General features: G+C 58.0%; 2 protein-coding genes across 4 annotated transcripts; both read right to left on the reverse strand.

Moving 5' to 3' along the window:
- Positions 1 to 684: 684 nt before the first annotated feature.
- Positions 685 to 5,834, reverse strand: CIST1 (colon, intestine and stomach enriched 1). 2 transcript variants are annotated; one of them, XM_059160531.1, is made up of 4 exons: positions 5,629 to 5,828; positions 2,398 to 2,716; positions 919 to 1,084; positions 685 to 829 (listed from the first exon to the last, which is right to left on the reverse strand). In XM_059160531.1, the coding sequence occupies exons 1-3, from the start codon at positions 5,713 to 5,715 to the stop codon at positions 945 to 947; spliced, it is 546 nt and encodes a 181-aa protein (XP_059016514.1). In that variant the 5' UTR covers positions 5,716 to 5,828; the 3' UTR covers positions 685 to 829; positions 919 to 944. The 2 variants fall into 2 exon arrangements, with proteins under 2 accessions (XP_059016514.1, XP_059016515.1); XM_059160532.1 differs by lacking the exons at positions 685 to 829; positions 919 to 1,084 and adding an exon at positions 1,321 to 1,459 and having other exon boundaries at positions 5,629 to 5,834.
- Positions 5,835 to 6,636: 802 nt separating this feature from the next.
- Positions 6,637 to 23,519, reverse strand: IQCN (IQ motif containing N). Of its 2 annotated transcripts, XM_059160518.1 has the most exons (4): positions 22,501 to 23,510; positions 20,295 to 20,427; positions 15,705 to 19,387; positions 6,637 to 7,658 (listed from the first exon to the last, which is right to left on the reverse strand). In XM_059160518.1, exons 2-4 carry the CDS (start codon positions 20,305 to 20,307, stop codon positions 6,729 to 6,731), a joined length of 4,626 nt encoding a protein of 1,541 aa, XP_059016501.1. In that variant the 5' UTR covers positions 20,308 to 20,427; positions 22,501 to 23,510; the 3' UTR covers positions 6,637 to 6,728. The 2 variants fall into 2 exon arrangements, with proteins under 2 accessions (XP_059016501.1, XP_059016500.1); XM_059160517.1 differs by having other exon boundaries at positions 6,637 to 19,387; positions 22,501 to 23,519.
- Between the last annotated feature and the right edge of the window lie 146 nt (positions 23,520 to 23,665).

The raw sequence follows: 23,665 nt of genomic DNA on the forward strand, positions 1-23,665 counted from the left end.
TTTTCATTCCTATGTGATGAGAGGGGAGAAGGTGGGGGACCGGGCTCAGACTCTGGGAAACAGGACTGAGACAAGATGGGGGAACCATTTCTGGTGCTTTCTTTGCCTCCTGGACTGCCTTCTCCCCCTGCTGATTTGCCCTCCTGAACACTTGAAGGAAGATCTACTAGATTGTGGAATTTGCTGGCTGGACACTACCCTTTGATGTTTGAGCTAAAACCCACACTCTTGCTCACAGTCAGTGCAGCCCCCACAGTCACCAATCGCTCACCCTACTCTGATGCCACTCATTTATTTGTTGTTTCCCAAACATCTCAAGTTCTTCCTACCACAGAGCCTTTACACTTGCTGTGCCTGCTTCCTGGGACACCCTCCTAGCTTTCTCCAGGGTGGCTCCTTCCCACCTTTCAGGTCTTAGTTCAAATATTACCTTCCCAGAGAGACCTCCCTGCCCTCTCAGAAAACCTGGACACGTGGGCCCTTGGGATTTCGCCACAGCCCCAATCTGTGACTCCATGACCCTCCATTCCACCCAAAATGATGTCATTTGGTCCCCTGGCTATTGTCCATCCCCACCTTTGAGACTGTGGGCCCCATGAGGGTAGAGAAATGGTCCCCACTATGACGCCAGCACAAAGTAGACACCCAGAAACGTTTGTCACAGAAGCCCATGACGCAGGAGGACACAGAGGAATGGTACGGGCTTTATTCTGGTAAGCATAGCCCCTCCACAGGTGCTTCTGCCCCATCCAAGCCCCCTTCTCTCTCAGCCCCGTGGAGATCACTCCGGTAGGCAATGGGCTGAAGATGACATTCGGTTCACAGCATCCTGGAGGAGGGACACACAAAAGACATTCAGGCACCAGCAGGGTTTACAGCAGGGACTTGGGAAGGCCATCCCTCCAGCCCAGCCCCCACCTCATCGTGGAGACGTCATCCAGCTTCTAGAACTCAGACACACCCTGGTGGCGGCACTTCACAGCCATCAGCACAGACCCGATGAGCAAAACAGACACCACCAGACACACAGCCACCACCACGCCTGGGTTCCTGTGCAACTCGGGGGCCCCAGAGTCACCTGGAGCTGAAGGGAGGAAGCCTGAGTCAGCAGTGGACCCCACCCCTCCCAAGGCTGAAACACCCACCAGGGCCTGGAGCTTTTTTGAGTCCTTTCCCAGGAAGCTGTGCTTGCCTTCCCCTCCTGCTGGTGCTGTGAATTTTTTTTTTTTTTTTAAAGCAGCTTTGTCCTTTTCCTTGCGAATATCATCCATCTGTAAGGAATTCGTTCAGTTCTCTGTGTTTTCACTGCCCTCACTGGCCACTCGCCGGGGGTTCTTGCAAAGTGAGAAAAATCGAATCTAGAATTCTATTTCCAAATGCAGAAATGCTCTGAGGATACACATAAAAATTGACACTTCGGGAAGGCGGTTTGCATCCTGTGACTTGTGTTCACACCGTCCTTTGAACATTTTGGAGATGACGTATTATTTAGAAGGACAGATTTTTCTAAACTCCCTAACAATACTTGGCTTCTACAGAACCCCTGGGGCCCTGTATGGTCACATTCTGCAACTACTCTACCCTGGCTGCCCCCCATCCACTCGCAACCCACTCATCCACCCCAACCAACCGTTCCAGCCACTTTGCCCTCCCCAAGATCTACCAGGTACAGACTGACCTCAAGACCTTTTGGCGGGCTGTGCCTGGACTGCTCTCCTGCTAGATACCTGGGTGATTCCCTCCTTCACCTCCTTAAACGGAGACATTTGCTGACCGTTCTTTAAAAATTTCAATCCTAGGGGCGCCCAGGTAGCTCAGTCAGTGAAGCATCTGCCTTTGGCTCAGGTCATGAACCCAGGGTCCTGAGATCTAGTCCCGCATCAGGGTCCTCGCTCAACAGGGAGCCTGCTTCTCCCTCTGCTTGTGCTCTTTCTCTCTCTCCCGACAAATAAATAAACATCTTTCAAAAAAAAAAAAAAAAGTCAGTCCTACCATGCAGCTCTTGATCTCGGGGCTGTGAGTTCAAGCCCCACATGCAGGTAGAGATTACTTAGTAAAAAAGGTTTAAAAAAATTTTTTTTTAAATTCAATCCACTTATATTGGCATTCTGGCCCCTTATCCTGTCTATTTTGTTCTTGTATAAAAAAATACATAATTTACTTATAATCTGTCTTCTGACAAAGCTATCTTTCACAGTACCTGGTGATACACACTAGGTGCTTAATAAATGTGCATAGAAGGAAGGTCTGAAAGGCTAAGATGAGACCTGGTAGAGACTGGGGAGAAGCCCTTCTCCACATATTCTCAGGTCTGTGTCTCTCCCTAGTGGTCAATCCCAGAACTGCAGCCTGGTACCCCCATCCATTTCTCCAACCCCCAAACCTCTTGGTACTCACCAGGGCAGGTGGTCACAGATGTCTCATCACTGGTGGCTGAGGGCAAGGAGGAGGGCTCTGTTCTGGGGCTGAGAGAGGTGGGGCTCCAAGGCAGGGTCAGGGTGGAGGAAGTTGGGGGACTGGAGTGGGAGAAAGGGGTAAGCTCTGAACCAGGGTAGACAGGACTCGGGTGAGTGGGTTGTGAGGAGGCGGACGCCAGCCCTGAATTGGGGGGGGTGGGGCTGGGGTTGGGTTGGGTGAAGGACGATGTCTCTAAATTTAAAGAGTTGTGGGGGTTCGGGTAGTTTTCCCCTGACCTATGAGCTCTGGTCAGTTGAGTCTGTTAAAAAAGAAACAGGTTCAAAATGGAGTCACTTGTGCTAAGCCCCACATCACCAAACCAAGACTTACTACCTGATCTAATTGCAGTGTCCACCCCTCTCACAGAAGTGTGACCTCTACCCTGTCAATCTGGAATGACCCAGTCAGGATTTGGGAGATAATCTGCCTCGTAGACTCCCTCTCCTCCACTTTTCCCGCTAGGAAGGTACACCTGCTTGAAACAATCCACCGTTTGCCAGAAACTTCCTTTCCCTTCCCCCTTCTGCCTATAAAAGGCTTCCATTTTGTACAGCTCCTCAGAGCTCCTTTCTATCTGCTAAGATGGGCCCCTGCCCAATTTGTGAATTATTGAATAAAGCCATTTAGATCTTCAAATTTACTCCATTGGATTTTGTGTTTTAATAAGTCTGCCTCTAAACTCAGGGTTCTGGGGTGGATGGTAAAGCCTGTCTCTGAACTCAGGGGGCTGAAGTGGTTGGTGGAGGTTTCCACTGAACTTGGGCGAGGGAGGGCTGTAGCGCCGAAGCTGGCTTCTCTATTCTGCTCTCCAAGAGCCCCCCAAAAAATAACGCTTGGAAGGAAAATGCCACTGACCTGGAGGGGAGGGGATGGTTAGGGACGAGATGGGAGGCACCAGCCCCAGCGTCTCTCTGGATGTCAATTTCCTTATTATCCCAGATAGTAAACACCTGCCTCTCAGCAAGACAGGGAAAATTTAGTGCACCACCTTGAGTGCTCAGTGGGAAAGCAAGGCATCCTGTCTGAAGTCCCACAGCCAGAGTTCCAGGCCAGGTCAGATTCTCCCAGCCCCCAACCTTGCTTTAGGATTCTAGAGGCCCTCTGAGCCCAGGCAGCATGCTGGGGAGCTCGCTCTTTCTTTTCTTTTCTTTCCTTTCCTTTCTTTCTTTCTTTCTTTTCTTTCTTTCCTTCCTTCTTCCAATTCAGCAAACTCTACCCTCCATGTGGGGCTTAATTAAACGCATGACCCTGAGATCAAGATTCCCAACCTCCACCACCTGAACCAGTCAGCTGCAACCCCCCTGGGGAACTCTTTTAAACCTTTGGGGGCTCTGTTTGCCTGTAAAATGGACATCACATTAAGTCAGGGCCTCTGAGCACTCACACAGGTCTGGTGCCCAGTGACGCTCAGCTGTACAGATGCAGTTCTGAGCTCCCGGGGAGAATCAGCCCCTAATTTTCTTTGCTAGGTACCTGGAAGGTCCCCAGGCTAAACTCAGAGCCTTAAATAAGGGCCTGGCTTAGAGTCCTGGGCTCTGGGAAGGAAGAATCAGTGGATTGGGTCTCTGAAAATCTACCCTGCTTTGTTCCAGCCGCTTCCTGGCTCCTACCCCACCCCAGGCACTGAGCCCCGGAGCTAGACAGAGTGGGTGAAGGTTTTGTGGGCCACCTCCCACAATGACTTCTCAGTTCTGGGCTCCCGGGTTCTTTAACAATTTGCCAGTTCGTTCGTCAACCGCTCCCTGCCCCACCCCATCCACTTTGGCCTGCGCAAAAGTCTGCTGCTCCTCTTGCCTAACCCCAGGTAGCAAAAATGAGGAAGTAACTCCAGGGCTCGCCCCAGGAGGGAGCTGGGTGTATGCACCCACAATGCCCCATCCCACCCCACCCCATTTCTCTGTCCGGTCTCCTAGGCTCTGTGGCGATGACCAGGGAAGGCTTGAAGAGGCATCGTGCGCTGGCGTGATGTCATTTTCATTTTTCAGATGGGGAACTGAGGCTCAGGAGGGTAGGGAGTCTGGCCCCAGGTGACTGGGAAGGTGGGAAGAGGGCCCCTGAGGGCCCCCGAGAAGTCAGGGACGAAGAGGCCAGCCTCCCCAAACTGCTTCCCATCACTGAGGAATTTCTGCTGAAATCAGAAGTTGACTCAGGGCCATGGTGGACCCCCAGCCAATTCAGGACCCTCGGGGAGCCAAACTTTTAAAGTGAACTGAAGAATAGCAGTGGGTCTTGAGAGAGGAGGCGGGGGTGCGGGGGGACACCATCCCTGCGGGATGCCAGTAGGCAGGTGCTTATGGGCTGCGGGAGACTCGACCAGAAGGTGAAGTGGGGTCCTTTCCATGCACTGTACCGGAAGTTCGCTTTGCCCCGAGAGTCCTAGACCAGGAGGCTGGCGAGAGCCAAATCAACGGGTTCCAATCTGGGGCTGGCACAGCTGGGGGACTCGTCTTGCCTAAGGCTGTTTCCCGAGCTCCTCGAAGAGGCTAAGTGTGGGGTCTTTGGAACGCTCTTGCCCGCAGGAGGAGTCCCATGCATGGTGGCCCCCAACTCAGGAGAGTCCAGGTTTGGGGCGGGGGGATGGGCTCAGAGAGAGCAATGACTTGGTGGGAGACGGAGAACGGGGGGAGAAGGATCCAAGTTCAACTCTTCTGCAGTCTGGGAACTGTCTTACAGGGCGGCAAACGAAATTAAGTCAGGTGCCAAGAATGTCTCCTGGGAGCCATAAATAGCATAAGTGACCAGGAAGTGAGCCCCCCCACCCCACCCCCACTCCACCAGAGCCACGGCGGGCGGGGGTGGGGTCCTCACTCCTCTCCCTGTGGGGGTGGGCTCCAAGAAACTGAAGTTTGAAACAAAACCTCGGACTGGGTATGGAGGCCCTTCTAGCCTCTGGCTGGTCCAGCTCCCGCTGGGATGGCAGAACGGGCAGTTTCGGGGCTGGGTGGGGCTGAGGGCTACAGCTGTGGTGGCCCTCCAGCTCTTGTCACCAGTGCCCCACCTTGCTTCAGAGAGGAGCGACCCTCCGGGTTTGGGGGGGGGCAGGGAAGATGAGAGGAGGGGCAGGCTGACCAGTGTGGCCGGAGAGAGGGGTCCAGAAGCCAGGTGTGGAGCTCAGCCATGGGCCCTGCTCCAGCTCCCTGGAAGCCAGGCCTCCTCCTGACCTGTTCTTACCTTTACATGCAGCAGTGGAGAGAAATTCCCGGACAGCAGCACCAGAGCCAGCAGCAGAAGTGGCGGGGACAGCTGGGAGGCTGCCATTCTGGGACAGGGAGGGCTGAAGGCGGGCTCTGCACAGGTGTGCGGCCAGGTGCCTGCCGTCTGCACCTGCAGGCGCAGGTGCAGGCACACCCTGCTGGCAGCCGGGGGCGACTGCGCCCTGGTGGGGCCTCCAGATCCAGACTGAGGCCCTGAGGGCGGGGAAGCGAGGTCGGGGTGGGGGTGGGGCACTGCTACTTAGTGCTCACCTTGGTGCCCCTGATGCCTTCTCCTGCCGCCCTCTCCACCTGGAACCCCCACCTTTCCTAAAAACCTCACCTAGACCATGACTCTGAAGCCCTCAAACTCTCCCTTTCTCTTCAAGACACTTCCTGCCCCCCGCCAGTTCCCCTTCCCCTCCACTCTGTGGCCCCCTCCACAGCTGCCCCAAACCCATGCCACCACCCATTTCTTCCCCCCTCCTCTCCCTCCCTCCCTCTCTGCCCTGTTCCTGCCCCTACAGGCTGGGTATATCTGTATCTGCCTTGATCTCCCCTAGATCGGAGCGGGGTGGTGGGCAGCGAGAAAGGCAGGGTACACCTCCCAAATGAGGAAGTGGCTGGGACCCCCTAGCATTTCCTGAACAAGACATGCACCTGTAGGATTTTCCAGAGCCAACGAACTCATGGTAGCCATTCCAGGCCAGGTCCCCAGACACTGGCTTCTGGAATGTGCTGGGGACAACTTCCATCTGGAACTGACAGAACCCTACTAGCGGTGGATAGACACAGCAACCTAGGTGGGGTCCCATGTTCGGCCCTGACCTCCGGAAAAGGGCTTAGGGTCCCCATCCCAGCCACAGACCCCATGTATCAAGTGCCTGGTTGGAGGCTCCCATCCAGGCTGTTCCAGACCCTCCCAAATTCCACCCCACACTCCCCAAACCAGGCCCAAGACATCTCCATGAGCACAGTTGGACCAAGATCCAGGCTGTGGAGGGTTTTATTCGTTAGACCCAGAGAGCCACACTGCCCCTCCCTGGGCGTCCCCCTGCCGCCCACCAGTTAGCCAATGTCCTAGACGCCCGGCCACTGCATGTCCTCTGGGTTGTCCCACGCTGCTGCTCCCAAAAGTGCATCTGGAGTGAGACCGACCCGGGTGTGGTGGCCGCGCCAGTTGGCCTGAAGCATCTTCGCGGCCATCTGCTGCTGCCTCAGCTGGCGGCGCACGGCAAAGCCCCTCCAGGCTGACTGGATGGTCGTGGCTGCCTTATTCTGGAGATGGGACTGTTGGGAGCTCTGGGAGGCCATCGGGGAGTCACAGCCCCCTGGCATGCTGGCCTGGACCCTGGAGCCCCGACCCATGCCGTGCACCACCCGAGTGGGCAGGGTGTGGCCACACATGTGGCAGGTGCGGGGGCTGGAGCCCACAAGCATCACCACGCTGGGCGGGCTCCCCAGGCTGGGGCTCAGGGACTGGCAGAAGGGACAGATGCGCGGCTGGCAGGACTGGAAACAGCGGTGGTCTGATGTGGACTTGGTCCTGTCATCCGCCTTGGTCCATACACCAGGGACCAACTGCTGCTGGGTCTCTATCTGGCGGGCGCGGAAGCCTCGCCATGTGGCCTGGATGGTGGTGGCCGCTTGAGAGAGCCGGGCCAAGTCCCGCCGCACACGGTAGCCGCGCCAGGCGGCCTGGATGATGACAGCCCACTGGTGCCACACCCTGATGGTTCGGCGCACGAGGTAGCCGCGGGCGCATGCCTGGATGGTGACCACGGCACGGGTGACGACCTTCTCCACAGCCTGCAGCGACGCCACCTGTTCCCCCGACTGTTTGGAGTCCACTGCTGCCTCTCTGCCCACGGTGTCCCAGGGTTCTGAAGCCCTGGCCAGATCCCATGCGCTGTCAGGGGCCACGGTGCTGGTCGTGGGCCCGGCCGCTCCACTGGGGACGGCGGCAGAGTTCCACGCTTGGCCACCAGCTATGCCAGCGTCCACAGGGCCCTGGAGTACAGTGGGAGTCAGGGACACCCTCCGAAAGCCTGAGGGAACCACAGCGCTCTGGAAATCCCAGGAGCCCGGCGTTGACTCCGGGGTAAAAAGGGGCCTCCGGGAACCGTCAGGTGAAGACTCATAGCCCAGAGACACCCTCCGAAACCCCGGGTGCAGCCTAGGGGCAGCCACATTGGGGGCCATATCCATGGTGCGGATGATGGGTGTAACGGCTGGTGGGGTGCTCTCAGCGTGCCCGGGACTCTCCTGAGAGGACCTGGGGACCTGCTCCTGCACGTCGTACAAGGGCACCACCCTGGCAACATTACTGTCTAGCATGTCTGAGACAAGATAATCATGCACTGACCTATAGGATTTTCTGGAGCCAAGAGATTTGTGGCTGCTCTGAGCCAGGTCCTCAGGTGCTGGCTTCTTGTGGGCCCTGGGGACCGCGTCTACCTGGAAGCCATCAGATCCCACCCCACCAGCCGTGGGTGGATACAGCACCTGAGAGGCCTTGTAGGTGGTCCCGGACTTCTGGGAAGTGGTTGGGGTCCCCACCCCCACTACAGACCCTGGGTGAACACTGAAGGTCCTAGAACGGCTTTGGGCCAGCTTGGGGGATGCTGAGGCTACGGGAGAAGCCCCCATCTTGTGGGGATGGCCCTGAGGCACCACGTGAGTCACCGAGGGACTCTGGGGCACAATGTGAGCCACCGATGCCCGTCGAGCCAAGGGGGCCCCAACAGCCTTGACAGACTCCCTGTGCACACTGGAAGCTGTGCTAGCAGTCACAAAGTGGGAACTGGGAGCCCCCCAGCTGGTAGCTGACCTCGGCAGCAGAGTTGGGGTGGTGTTCCCAGCCATCGAGGGCTTGGCAAAACTCAGGGACTGGGGCGGGACAGGAGCCATGCCACTGGTCAGAGACTTGGTCTGGCTGGGAACCATCTCCAACAACGGCCTTTGGACATCGGGAAAGAATTGCTGGCTGTGGCTGTGGCTGTGGCTGACGTCAGCTGACGGGGGATTCTGGGGCATCCATGGAGTTGCATCAAGGACCATGGACTCCGCACTGGATACGGACGCCCGGGACACAGCCTGGCTCAGGTTGTCTGGCTTCCTCATGACCTGGTCATCTGTGGTCTCAAATGACATCATCTCAAGAGCGTGGCTCAACTGGGTGGCCCTTTGTAGAACCGTGGGCGCCCGGTGTACTCTCCTGGTTATGCTGCTAGCTTCCAAGGCCTGGGGATGCAGCTGAGCCAGGCCAGTGACATGGGATCCCTGGAAGGGGGCTGTAGACCCTTCCCTAGCCGGGGCTCCATGGTAAGGACGGGGAGTGATCCCGATCAACATGGACCCCTGGGGAAGGCTCTGGGCCACATTTCCCACTGTGGATGGCAGGCCAGCTACATTATCCGTGGACTCCAGAATCAGGCCCTGATTCAGTTCCCCAGAATCTATGGCTGGAACCACACTAGAGGTCACAGGCCTGGCAGATACACCCGGGACCATGCCACCCGCCGCTGAACCCGAGATCAGGTTTGGAACAGTCAAACTAAATGAGGGTCTTACAAAGCTTTGTCCCTTCCCTCCAGCCCCAGATGTTGCAATCAGACTAGGGGGCATCCCACTAGCCACAGAAACTGGAGGAAAGTTCTGGGCCACAGCACTGGCCACGGGATCTGGAGGAAGACCCTGGCCCATGCCGCTGATCACAGATCCTGGGGGAAGGCTGTGGCTGATACCATAGATCACAGACCCTTCGGGAAGGTTCTGAGGCACACCACTGACCACAAAACCAGGCGGAAGGTGGGGAGGCACACCATTGATCACAGACCCCGGAGGCAGGCTCTGGCCCACGCCCCGGATCACAGACCCTGGGGCAAGGCTGGGGGCCGTACCACTGGCCACGGTACCTGGGGCCATGGCTGTGGTCATCCTACTGGGTACAGAACCTGGTACCAGGCCACTAGCTGTGTCCACTACGGGCTCCTGATTGAAATCTTTTGCTTGTTCATAACCGGGTGCCACGATTGTGGCCACAGAAGGATGCTGCTGGTTCAAAGATATTGGAAGATCAACATTGACCTGAGACATGCTAGGGCCTGCGTCGGCCTGAGAAAACTTGATTGGACTCGTACCCAGTCTGTTGGGCACTGAAGCCCGAGAGAAACCAGGGCCCACCTCTGAGGCTTGCTCATGAATCAAAGGGGCACCTGCCCCAGAGGCCAGAGATGCACGGGGATCCACGCCACGGGCCTCCTGAAACTGGTTTGGGCCCATACCAGGCGCCACACTTCTCTGGCACACACTCCCTGTCGTGCCCGGAGACAGAGACCCTGGAGACATACTCAGGAACATACCAGCAGCCAGGGTCCCTCGAGACATATTTGGGAACATGCCAGCAGCCATAGTGCCCAGACCGATGCCTGTAGGCACACCCGGGAACAGAGACCCAGGACATGGATTGGTTCCCTGGTCTAGACAAGAGTCCTCGCCACTAGCCCCAGATGCCTGGAAGAGATTTGGGGCTGAGAGAGGGAGAGCAGAATGTTCAGTGATGCTTGGGTGCCCCCTGCTGACTCTGAGTGGCTGATGAAACGTTAGCGACACCTGGCTGAACTCATGGGCCTGGGGGTTCGGGGCTACCCCATCAACCATTACGGGATCCTGACAGGGGGCCATGCTGGTGGCCACAGGTGACTGGCTCAGGTCTCGGCTCGTGCTGCTAGCAGCATAAGAATATGATGAACTCAAAGGGACTTCAGTGACCAATGACGGATGACCCAGAATGGGGGCCACTGCACTCACCCTTGAGGGTAGATTTGAACCCACCTTAGGGGCCCAACCTGATTGACCAGCTGCACAATTGGTACCAGCAATTACCGATGGCTGGAAGAGGCTGAGGGGCCCCCGATTGGCCACAAAGGACTGGGCTAGGCTCGGGGCCACCCCACTGGTCATAGGTGGCGGGCCTAGGCTAGAGACCACCACAGAAGGCCCTGATGGTGGGGCTAGGCTGGGAGCCACCACACAGGCCACTGATGACTGGCCTAGGCTGGGAGCCTCTCCACTGGTCACTGATGGCTGGTGTAGGCTGGGGGCCACTGCACAGGCCACTGGTGCTTGGGCTAGGCTGGGGGTCACCCCACCAGTCACTGATGGCTGCGCTATAGTGGGACCCTCCCCATCAGTCATAGATGGCTTAGTTAAGCTGGGGGTCATCGCATCGGCCACACATGGCTTAGCTAGGCTGGGTGTTACCCCACTGGACACGGATGGCTGGGCAAGTCTGGGGGCCACCCCACCGGTCACAGATGCCTGGGCTAGGCTGGGGGACACCCTACCGGTCACAGATGCCTGGGTTAGGCTGGGGGCCACCCCACCGGTCACAGATGCCTGGGTTAGGCTGGGGGCCACCCCACTGGTCACCAATGACCGGGCTAGGCTGGGAACTACCCCACTGGTCACAGATGTCCGAGCCAGGCTGGGGGACACCCCACCAGTCATAGATGCCTGGGCTAGGCTGGGGGACACCACATTGGTCACTGATGGCCGGGCTAAGCGAGGGGCCAGCCCACCGGTCATAGATGCCTGGACTAGGCTGGGGACTACCCCATGGGTCATAGATGCCTGGGCTAGGCTGGGGGACACCCTACTGGTCACCGATGACCGGGGTAGGCTGGGAACCACCCCACCGGTCACAGATGCCTGGGCTAGGCCAGGGGCCACCCCACCGGTCACAGATGTCTGAGCCAAGCTGGGAGCCACTCCACCGGTCATAGATGCCTGGGCTAGGCTGGGGGCCACCCCACTGGTCATAGATGCCTGGGCTAGGCTGGGGGCCACCCCAATGGTCACAGATGTCCGAGCCAGGCTGGGGGACACCCCACCAGTCATAGATGCCTGGGCTAGGCTGGGGGCCACCCCACCGGTCATAGATGCCTGGGCTAGGCTGGGGGACACCCTACCAGTCACAGATGCCTGGGCTAGGCTGGGGGACACCCCACCGGTCATAGACGCCTGGGCTAGGCTGGGGGCCACCCCACCGGTCATAGATGCCTGGACTAGGTTGGGGGACACCCCACGGGTCACAGATGCCTGGGCTAGGCTGGGGGACACCCCACCGGTCATAGATGCCTGGGCTAGGTTGGGGGACACCCTACCGATCACAGATGCCTGGGCTAGGCTGGGGGACACCCCACCGGTCATAGATGCCTGGGCTAGGTTGGGGGACACCACACTGGTCACTGATGGCCGGGCTAGGCTGGGAACCACCCCACCGGTCACAGACACCTGGGCTAGGCTGGGGGACACCCTACCGGTCATAGATGCCTGGGCTAGGCTGGGGGCCACCCCACCAGTCACAGACACCTGGGCTAGGCTGGGGGACACCCCACTGGTCATAGATGCCTGGACTAGGCTGGGGGCCACCCCAATGGTCACAGATGTCCGAGCCAGGCTGGGGGACACCCCACCAGTCATAGATGCCTGGGCTAGGCTGGGGGCCACCCCACCGGTCATAGATGCCTGGGCTAGGCTGGGGGACACCCTACCAGTCACAGATGCCTGGGCTAGGCTGGGGGACACCCCACCGGTCATAGACGCCTGGGCTAGGCTGGGGGCCACCTCACCAGTCACAGATGCTTGGGCTAGGCTGGGGGACACCACACTGGTCACTGATGGCCGGGCTAGGCTGGGAACCACCCCACCGGTCATAGATGTCTGGGCTCGGCTAGGGGCCACCCTACCGGTCATAGATGCCTGGGCTAGGCTGGGGGACACCCCACCGGTCATAGATGCCTGGGCTAGACTTGGGGCCACCCCACCGGTCATAGATGCCTGGGCTAGGCTGGGGGACACCCCACCGGTCACAGATGCCTGGGCTAGGCTGGGGGACACCCCACCGGTCACAGATGCTTGGGCTAGGCTAGGGGACACCACACTGGTCACTGATGGCCGGGCTAGGCTGGGAACCACCCCACCGGTCATAGATGTCTGGGCTCGGCTAGGGGCCACCCTACCGGTCATAGATGCCTGGGCTAGGCTGGGGGACACCCCACCGGTCATAGATGCCTGGGCTAGGCTGGGGGACACCACAATGGTCACTGATGGCCGGGCTAGGCTGGGATCCACCCCACCGGTCATAGATGTCTGGGCTCGGCTGGGGGCCACCCCACCGGTCATAGATGCCTGGGCTAGGCTGGGGGCCACCCCACCCGTCATAGATGCCTGGGCTAGGCTGGGGGAGATCCCACCGGTCATAGATGCCTGGGCTAGACTTGGGGCCACCCCACCTGTTACAGATGGCCAGGCTAGGCTGGGGGCAACTCCACTGGTCACAGATACCCGTGCTAGGCTGGGGACCACCCCACTGGTCATAGATGCCTGATCTAGGCTGGGGGCCACCACACTGGTCACAGGTGGCTGGGCTAGGCTGGGGGCCACCCCACTGGTCACTGATAGCCGGGCTAGGCTAGGGGCCACCCCACCGGTCACAGATGCCTGGGCCAGGTTGGAGGCCACCCCACTGGTCATAGATGCCCGTGCTATGCTGGGGGCCACCCCACTGGTCACAGATAGCCGGGCTAGACTAGGGGCCACCACACCAGTCATAGATGCCTGGGGTAGGCTGGGGGCCACCCCACCTGTCACAGATGGCCGGGCTAGGCTGGGGGCCACCCCACTGGTCATGGATGCCTGGGCTAAGCTGGGGGCCACCCCACCTGTCACAGATGGCCTGGCTAGGCTAGGGGCCACCCCACTGGTCATGGATGCCTGGGCTAGGCTGGGGGCTACCCCACCTGTCACAGATGCCCGTGCTAGGCTGGGGGTCACCCCACTGGTCACCGATGCTCGTGCTAGGCTGGGGGCCACCACACCAGTCAGAGATGCCTGGGCTAGGCTGGAGGCTACCCCACTGGTCACAGATGGCCGGGCTAGGCTAGGGGCCACCCCATCAGTCATAGATGCCTGGGCTAGGCTGGGGGCCACCCCACCAGTCACAGATCCCCATGCTAGGCTGGGAGCCACCCCACTGGTCACAGAGGCCTGGGCTAGACTGGGAGCTACCCTACCAGTCACAGGTGGCTGGGTTAGGCTGGGGGCTAAAGCACTGGTCATAGATGTCTGGGCTAGGTTGGGGGCTAACCCATGGGTCCCTGATGGCTGGGCTAGGCTGGGAGCTACCTCACCGGTCACAGATGGCTGGACTAGGTTTGTGGCTACCCCACCGGTCATATATGGCTGGGCGAGGCTGGGGTTCATCTGACTAGTCCAGGATTTCTGGTCCAGGCCGAGATTCACTGTACTACACACAGATGGCTCAGTTAGGCTGGGGATGACCTTACTAGCCATCGATAATTCAGATGGGCTGGTGGTGACCTTACTGACCACAGATGGCTGGCCTGGGTTTGGGGCCACCTTACTGACTACCAGTGGCTGGGATAGGCTTGAGGTCAGCCTGGAGGCCGCAGATGGCTGCTGATACATGGTGGGGACCACATTATCCAAGGACAAACTTTTGGTCAGTCCCATCCTGTAGGATTTCTGGGGCAATGTTTCTGTCAGACCCATGGAGCTTTGGCCTGAGGACTCATCCCTCTCCTCCTGATCATCTGAGCCCCAGTGGACACTCAAGGTCATGCGGCCAGACACTGAACTATGGTGCAGAATGGGTATCAGCTCTGAGCCTGCAGAGGGCTGGGGGTAGGGGTTTGGAGACCTATGTCCCCGGGCTCCTCTCTTGGTTTTTTCCCTGCCTCTAGGCCGCTGGGGACTCCCCACAGCCTCACCAGAGAGGACGGTGTCGAAGCTGGCCTCCCAGGACTCCTCCTCCACCAGGTCCCCGGCCGTCAGACTGGCCACAGACATAGTGGAGGGGCTGGGTGAGCTGCCGCTAGGCAACGAACTCTGGGAATTACTCACATTTGGGCCATAGTCTGTGGAGCCCTGGGAGAGGCTTCCAGCCATGTCATTGTCGGGACTCTGGGCCAAACTGGCCACTTCATTGAGTATATGGCCAGTCCCTTGCTCCGGAGCACAGCGCACCCCGGCACTGGTACCCAGGGTTCGAGTCCTCTCCTGCCTGGGGATGGCTGTGCGGGAAAGGGTGCGTGCCGACCTGCTCCCTGGGGAGGCTGGGAACATGCCGGCCTCCACCTGAGTCTTGAGTGCCCAGCGATGACCAGGAGCCATGGAATTAGGCAAGAGACCCAGGGTTGTGTCACCGGTCTTGAGAGTCTGGGGTTGGCTTAGGGACACTTTGCTCCCACTGGCACCCCTCAGTACACCCGGGGTGGCCTTGTTGATCCTCTCCCTAGTGTCTACGGAGGCCCGTTTGTGATTTGGGGACTGAGTTTTCTGCATGGTCTCCTCTTGGAGCACAGATGGCTGTCGTCGAGCTTTGGTTGAAGCTCGGTACATGCTGGAGGGCACCTTGTTGACCCCGGGGTACTGACACCAACAAACAGATCCCCCATAGGCAGCGGCGCACTGGTGGGAGTGTGCAGTGCTCCCCCTACCCGCCGCCCCAACGCGCGCACCCGAGGCCGCCCGGCCCTCCCCTGACGACACCCACAGACGCGGGGTCACCCTGCTGACCGCATGTGGACTATGGGAGCTCGGGGCTGTGCCCCCAGCCACCACCGACTGCTGGCTGGTGCTTGGGCCCACACCATTGGCAATAAGCGGCTGCCACAGACTGGAGGGCGGCTGCAGGTGGGGTGGCTTAGGTAAGCTGGGGCCCTTGTCACTCTCCACGGGGTTGAGATCTGATGCTAATTCACTGGCCCTTGGGGGCAGGCGTACGTTTTCCTCACTGACCGCAGGGTTCAGATGTAGGTCTGAGCCGCCGCCCCTGCTGGGGTCCAGGGCAGCGATCAGGGGATGCTGATGAATGGCAGAGATCACTCTACTGGCCAAGGAGGCACCCACAGAGACCACCGGCGAGCAGGGTGACCCCCCGAGCATGGCCCCATCCCCCATCTCTTCCAAGAAGCCGGCAGGCCAGCCTGTGAAGAAGCCCTCCCAGGCCCCGTCCTGGGGAACCCTGACCTTGCTGGGCTGTGGTCTCACGGGGCCTACGGCGGACCCCCATGCGGCCGCTGGGTTCCCCCTGCAGTCCACCTCCACGGGGGCCGGAATCACAGACATCCTGCTTCCTGCTGTTTTCGAGGCTGCCTTGGGGAGGACGACGCCAGTCCTCAGGGCTGCCTGAGACAAAGACTGGCTGAGGACAGCACCCAGCTCCCCCTGACACAGGGCCTGGCTCAGAGCGGCCCACTCCTCCTCTGTCAGGGCCTTGCTGAGCACATCCGCCAGCTTACCCTGCTTGGCCTTGGTGAGTTCTGCCCGCAGCTCACCAGGGGAGAGGGTGCGGGACAACGCAAGGCCCAGCTCGCCCCAGGAGAGCACTTTCATCAGCGCCGTTCCCAGCTTGCCCTGGGGCAGGGCCTTGGCCATCGTGGAGCCCAGGGCTTTCTTGGACAGGGCCTGGTTCAGGGCTGCCCTCACTTGCCCCTGGGAGAGGGCTTTGGTCAATAGGGTGCGGAGGTCCTCCTGGGATCCCAGCTCAGCGGCCAGCTCGGCGCACAGGGAGGCGAGCTGGGAGGCAGCCAGCTCTTCTGGACAGGGTGTGGCTGGGCCAGGCATCGGTGACTGGGCCCGGGTAGCCCCACTGTCACCCCAGGATTCAACATTACAGGTGGGGTGTCCAGCAGAGGCCGCCAGAGGCACCAGCATGCTCTTGGTCTCGCAGGGCCCTTGGCTTGGGCCCTGGGTGCCTTTGCCCTGCACATAGCTGCGGGGCTGGATCTGGGTCAGTCTGTCCTCTGGCTTGGCTCGGGGCAGATTGCCAAGGGCACCAGTATGCTTGCAGGGCTGAGTGGAGACCTTGAACCCGGCCAGGAGTGGCTGCGACTGGGTCTTGCCGCTGAGTTCAGCCGAGTGCTGGGCTGTGTAGAGGCACTTGGCTGTTTCTGTGACCAGCTGGGCCTGGGACTGCGCCTTGGTCAGCTCGGTGGACAGATGTGCTTTGGACTGGACCTTTATCACTCTGCTGGCCAGATGTGCCCGGGACTGCACCTTGGTCAGACACGTGCCCAGATGTGCAAAGGACGGGGTCTTGGTTAGCTTGGCGGGCGAATGGGCCTGGGACAGGGCCTTGGACAGACACGTGCCCGGGTGCGCCTGAGCCTGAGTTGGGGTCAGCTTGGTGGACGGATGGGCCTGGGACAGGGTCTTGGACAGACACGTGCCCGGGTGTGCCTGGGGCAGAGCTGCTGTCAGTTCGGCCAGCAGCTGCTCCTGGGACGAGGCTGTGGTCCTACAGGTGGCCAGCTGCTCCTGGGGCAGCCCTTTGGCCAGACAGGTCTCCAGATGTGTCTGGGGTGGGACCTTGGTCGGACATGGGGCCAGCTGTGCCCGGGGCAGGACCACGGCCGTTTCCATGGGCACGTACACCTGGGACTGAACCTTCACCACATCTGCCCTCGGGCATGTCTGTAACAGGGGCTTGTTCCTGTCCTCGGCCGTTTTCACCCAGGGGGATGCCTGGGACATTTCGATGGCCACATTGGAACTGGACACTGTTTCCATTTTCACCTGCTTCTGGGAAAAGGCCTTCATTCTTTCAGCTTCCAAAGGAGGCCTGGCTGGAGCCTTTGGGGTCCCAGCCCCCAGATGTGGTGCGTTAAAGTATTTGACCTTTCCCTCAGCCAGGTAGGAGTGAGAAGAGACCCGGACCATCCCGGCGGTCTGCTTGGCGTTCACCATAGCCTTGGCCTTTGGTCCGTTCAGACACGTGCGGGATGAGGCGTTGGGAATCCCAGATGCCACAGTTGCCGGAGGAGAAGACTTCAGATTTCCAGCTGCTGAAGGTGGCAGGCACAGGGTCTTGAGGATGGCGGCCATGGAGCGAAATTGGGCTGGGGTTTTGGTGACCATGGCTGCCAGACGCGTCTGGGGAGGGGTCTTGGTCACGGAGGTCCCCGGGAGCATCTGAGATGGAGTCTTGGCCATGGCAGTGGCTGGACATGTCTGCAGTGGGGTCTTGGTCATCGGGGCTGCCGGGCGCATCTGGGCCGGAGTCTTGGCCATGGTGGGCACTGGGCACGTCTGGGGTGGAGCCTTACCCATGGTGGCCATGGGCCGTGTCTGGGTTTGGGGCTTGATCATAGAGGCCAAAAGGCATATCTGTGGTGAGATCTTGGCCATCATGGCTGCTGGTCGTGTCTGGGGTGAAGCATTGGTCATTGAGGCTGTGGGTCGCATCTGGGTGGGGGTCTTGGACATCGGGGCTACTGGGCATGGCTGGGTTGGGGTCTTGTTCGCCATGCCCCCCAGGCCAGACTGAAGTGGGGTCTTGATCGTGGTGGCTGGCTGGGATGTCTGGGGTGAAGCCTTGGCTATCGGAGCCACCGGGCACGTCTGGGGTGGGCTCTTGGCCATTGGGGCCACCGGGTAAGTCTGGGGTGGGGCCTTGGTTATCGTTACTGTGGGCGCAGAACACGGCGGCGGCAGGGTCTTGCTCATCATGGCCGCCAGGCACGACTGGAGTGGGCTTTTGGGCATCGCAACAGCAGGATACGGGTGGGGTGGGGTCTTGGTCATGGCAGCCGCTGGGTTCATCTGGGTTGGGGTTTTGGTCATCCGGGCCGCTGGGTATACCTGGGGTGGGGTCTTGGCTATTGTCACCATGGGCGCCGCGCATGGCTGGGGCGGGGTCTTGGTCATCGTGGTCACCGGATACATCTGGGGCGCGGTCTTATTTATCACAAGGGCTGGGCCTGTCTGGGGTGGGGCTTTGAGGACCTCTGTCTCCACGTGGCCCTGGGTCTGGTTCTTGAGGGACCCGTGAACTGCCTGGGCATACCTCCCACATGGGGGCGGCCCCGGGGCTCCTGCCTTGTTGGCTCTGGTGGTTACTTGCTTGGTCTTCACCATGTCCCCTTCTACATGGACAAGGCAAGCATTTCTGACAGTTCTCGTCATCAGGCACGGGTGGCACTTTGCGTCTAGATTCACTGGACATGGCAGTCTGATGGCAATGGTCTGGTGGGGCAGGAAGGTGACGCTGGGTCCCCCAGTGGAGCCAGGTGCCTGCATGCCAGGCTGGGGACCACCCTGGGCCTGGAGCAGGGCCAGCTGGTGGGTGCAGGTGTCCAGGTTGTCGGAGGAAGGGAACTGGGTCTCCTTGCTCACCATGACCGGCTGGGCCACGGGAGGCTTGACCTCTCCTGGAGGCTGGAACCGCACCTGCTGGGGGGCGTGGTAAGGGATGTCGCCCTCATCTACACTCACTTTCTTTTCCACGGTCTTGCCAGAATGGAGGAGTCGCCTGGTGTTGAAGCGTCGCCAGGCCTCCTGGATGGCCTTTGCTGCCTTCATCTGGGAGATGAGCTTCTGCCGGAGCCGGTAGCCCCTCCAGTTGGCTTGGATGAGGGTGGCCGCCCGGGACAGCATCATGTCCATCTCGTCCACCAGCACATTCTTGAAGGCCTGGCTCTCAACCACAGCCCGCAGACGTGGGATGTGACGAGGTACCGTCACATCCTTGTCATGCTGTTGCAGAAGGGTCTCCCTGGACTCAACTGGCTCATGCTGAAGCTGCGGACTCAGTGTCCCTGCTTTGTCTTGGAGACTGGAGACAGACTGGGGCTGGTAGACGTTCTGCCTATCGGTTGACGACGGTAGCTGTGCTGCTTCCTGCATTGTCTTGGTTTCTGGGCGAGTCAGCTCTGTTTGCAGGGGTGGCATAGAGGGGGACAAAGAGGGGGATCGTACAGACGAGAGGGGTCCTGGCTGGAGCAAGCGCTCCTCGTTCCTGACGCCTCACAATCTTCCTCCTCACCTTTACAGGCCCCGCCCTCTCCCAGCCACCTGTCCCAGTGGCCTTCGGCACCTATGTCTCCCTCTTGATCCTGTGGCCACTTTGATGCTGGCAATAGTGCGCCTTCTCAGCTGAATGGCCAACCGCCTTCTTTTTGAATTTCCTATTTGGGAAATTTCCTATTTGTGTGTGAGTGAGTGCCTCTCCCCATTTACTGTGATCTCCTAGAGGGCAGGAACCAGGTCTGAGTCATTTCCTTGTCCCCAGCTCAGTCATAGGTCCTGGTTCTGGGCTGGGAACAGGTGCGTGCTGGGTGGGCGGCTAACTTCATAAACGTGTGGCCGAGCTGGGTGGATAGAAGGATGAATGACTAGATAGTGAATGGATAAATCTGGCTAAAGGAATGCTAGATGGGTTGGAAAGATGGGTAAAGGGCTGTGTGGAAGACTAAGTAGGATGAGATCTGAGTCGATAAAGGAGTATGTGAATGGAGAGAGCTGAAGGAATTGGTGTAGAGATCAGTGAATGATTGACGTGTGCTGGATGATCTGTGCATGACTGACGTGTGCTGGATGATCTGTGCATGGATGGGGGAGGACTGACGACGGGTACATCACTGGCAGATGGATGGGTAGAAGAACAAGGGAGTGACTGTGGTTTCTAGAAGCACCTCGGTTCAGGGGGAACTGGGATACTGCCAAACAGCCCTGATACGTCACCTGGAGCATAATATGCTTGTTGGGCAGAAGCCCCACCCCTACCCCAACCCTCTTTCTGGCTGAAACAGCCGATTCCTTTCCCAGACATCTTCATACCTTGGAGGGCCATAGAGTTGGAGGAGGAGCAGGAGGAGAAGGTACAATCTCAGAGGCCAGCTTGCAAGAGGATGCAGCCTTCATTCAGCCCTTCATCCTATGCAACATGCAGCAACACTGCCCTTGGCTGGCTCTGTCGTCAAGACCAACGGGAGAAGAGATGTTAAGACAGAAACAAAAACAAGGACAAAAAAACCCTAACATCTCAAAACAGAAACTAAAAACTTTTAAGTCCACCAAGGTGAATGTACAAAGAAGTTTACACTTGTGTTCTTTTGTACATAAAAGCAAAACAACTAGAAATAACCAAAAAGGTGATTGCTAGGGGACCCGTTGTAAGTGCTTAAAGGAGGATGTTCAAAGATGTTCACCACGGTACTGTTTATGAAGAGTTAAAGCTGAAAACAACTCAAATGCACAGTGGTTTAAATTAAACAGAACATTCATACAGTGGTGTACTATCCAGCCATTAGAAATGGTGTACAGGGGCGCCTGGGTGGCTCAGTGGGTTAAAGCCACTGAGCTTTAAAAAAAAAAAAAAAGAAAAGAAAAGAAATGGTGTCCAGATCCACAAAAATGGCTAAAATTGAAAAGTGGACACATCATGGCCACCTGGGGAAATTGTCACTATCTTAGAGACAGCTTGTTAATTCCACCCTGATATTTACATTCAAGAGGTACAAGTGTTGGTACTCACCCCAAACCAGAAACCATCCAAATGCCCACTGACGGAAGATCTAAATTCAACCACATCAGTGACTGACGTGCTAATAGACTAAACACTTCAAGACAAAGATGATCAAAATAGATTTGCTTTCAAAGACCCATGTGCTGCCTCCTTTCACGATAAGTGTTCTAGCTTAACCTACGTGATGGCCTGAATGTCCTGCCCTGCCTCATCTTCACCCCAAATCCCAAATGGGCTGGGCTCATTCAGAACAAGCATCAGTGTGAACTGAATCGTAACAGCAAGTGGGCCTGAGGCTGGTTCTCCTGGAGGTAGGCAGTCATTGTCCCCATTTCACAGAGGAGGAACCTGAGGCCCAGAGAAGCCACATATCATATTTCTTACTTTTTTTTAAGATTTTATTTATTTGACAGAGATCACAAGTAGGCAGAGCAGCAGGCAGAGAGAGAGGAGAAAAGCAGGTTCCTCACTGAGCAGAGAGGCTAATGCGGGACTTGATCCCAGAGCCCTGGGATCATCACCTGAGCTGAAGGAAGAGGCTTTAACCCTCTGAGCCACCCAGATGCCCCTATTTCTTTAAGTTATTTCTGATTTGTCTCCCCCATTGAACTATGGTAGGACATGGGTAGGGATGTCCGTCTCTTTTGTTTGCTGTTGAATCTCCAGTGCCTAGAACAGTACACACAATAGATGTTCAATAGATGTTTATTGGTAGATGCATGGGTGAATGGATGAGTGGACGGATGGACATACGGATGGATAGATGGATGAGTGGACAGGTGGATGGATGTCTGGCTGGATGAGTACCATCCGAGCTTCAGATCTTAGAGAGAACAGCTTCAGGATCTGAAGTGGCCTATCCCAGACTCTGCGGTTTCACCAACCACATGATTCAGCCCTTTATTTTTTTTTAAGATTTTATTTATTTGACAGACAGTGATCACAGGTAGGCAGAGAGAAAGGCAGAGAGAGAGGAAAGGAAGCAGGCTCCCTGCTGAGCAGAGAGCCCCATGTGGGGCTCGATCCCAGGACCCTGGGATCATGACCTGAGCCGAAGACAGAGGCTTTAACCCACTGAGCCACCCAGGCGCCCCGATTCAGCCCTTTAAACGAACTCAACCAGAATGAGCGAACAGACAGACAGCAGAGTGAGAGGAATGTGATTACAGGGGACAGGAAAAAGGAATAGGGGCCCCCAGACATGTAAGCCAAGTGGCTGGCTTGGCAATTTTGAGTAAAGCCCTCTGAGTCTCAGTTTCCTTGTCACACAAGCTAAGACCACTTTCCCAGCCTCCCAAGGAAACATCCTCGGCTCCCCAGGCTGGGATCCCAGATGGACAAACACACCATCAGGTTTTGGGGATCCCCAAATGCCCCTGCTCTGAGGGGCTGAGAAGCTGACCCACTTCTTGAAGTGGCCTGGAGGTCCCCAAAAGGCTCTGAGGATGCTGGGGGCCAGAGGAGAACAACCCAGTCTCCATGTACCCCCCCACCAAACCCTCCACCAGCCCCACTCACCTGCCCCTGAAGCTGAACCCACCAGCCCGAATGGCCAGCCTTGGGGCCCTGGTGCCACAATGGCTTTGTGACTCACAGCCAAGTTCCAGCCAATCCCTATCAGCTCCTGGGGGAAGGGGGTTCTAGAAGGCTGACCCAACATGGGGGGCAGGGCCTAGATCAGCGCTGACAGTCATGGCAGTTGCTTCCTACTACCTGCCTGTCCTGAATGGAAAATTAGGGCTCTGAGCAGAGAGGGGGCCCCAAATTCTTCCCCTATATGTGTCTCAAGGTATTTGTTGAACACCTCACTTTTTGTTTTTGTCTTTTTTTTTAAGATTTTTCTTTTAAGTAATCTCTCCGCTCAACGTGGGACTCGAACTTACAGCTGCGTAATGCAGAGTCATGTGCTCTGCCGACCGAACCTGCTGGGTGTCTCTGAACACCTAACTTGGTAGTGGGACCTTATCTGGGCCTGGGGACACACACAACTCAAATAATTTGGGGGTGTGAAATGGCTAGGCAGGAATCAAAGAAGGGGTAGATGGGCTGGGTTCCATAGGAGGAGAAGGAGAATCATAGGAGAGCTAGGGGAGGGACATCCCGGGTGGAGGACACAGCACGGGCAAAGGGCCCAAGGTGAGAGGAAGTTGGGCACGATTAGGGAATGTGGAGGCTGGTGTGGTTGGAGGCAAGGGACAAGAGGGCCAGGAGGCAGAGTACTGAATCGGTGGGACCTCAGAGAGGTCCCAAGAGCTTGGGTTTTGTGGCTCCTGGGTGGCTCTGTCATTAAGCACCTGCCTTGGGCTCAGGTCATGATCCCAGCCACAGTCCTGGGATCGAGCCCCGCATCGGGCCCCCTGCACGGTGAGCCTGCTTCTCCCTCTTCCTCTGCCTGCCACTCCCCCTGCTGTGTTTTCTAAATAAAAATCTAAAAAAAAAAAAAAAAAAAAGTGTGGGTTTTGTTAAGAAGGCACTGGCAGAGCCACGAGAGGGTCCAGAGAAAAAGACGCATAGTTTGTACTCTGATTCGCATCCTAGAAGTCTGGCCCTGAGGATGGGGGCTCCTTAGGGTAGGGCTGGGCCCAAAGTCCCTTGGGATCCCGATATGGGCCTGGCAACAGTAGGTATCAACTCTGAGCCACAGTCCTTAAGGGGAAAGTGAAGCCACCATTCCCATCCACCA

Source organism: Mustela lutreola, chromosome 2 (assembly GCF_030435805.1).
Source record: "Mustela lutreola isolate mMusLut2 chromosome 2, mMusLut2.pri, whole genome shotgun sequence".
In the NCBI taxonomy this organism is placed as follows: Eukaryota; Metazoa; Chordata; class Mammalia; order Carnivora; family Mustelidae; genus Mustela; species Mustela lutreola.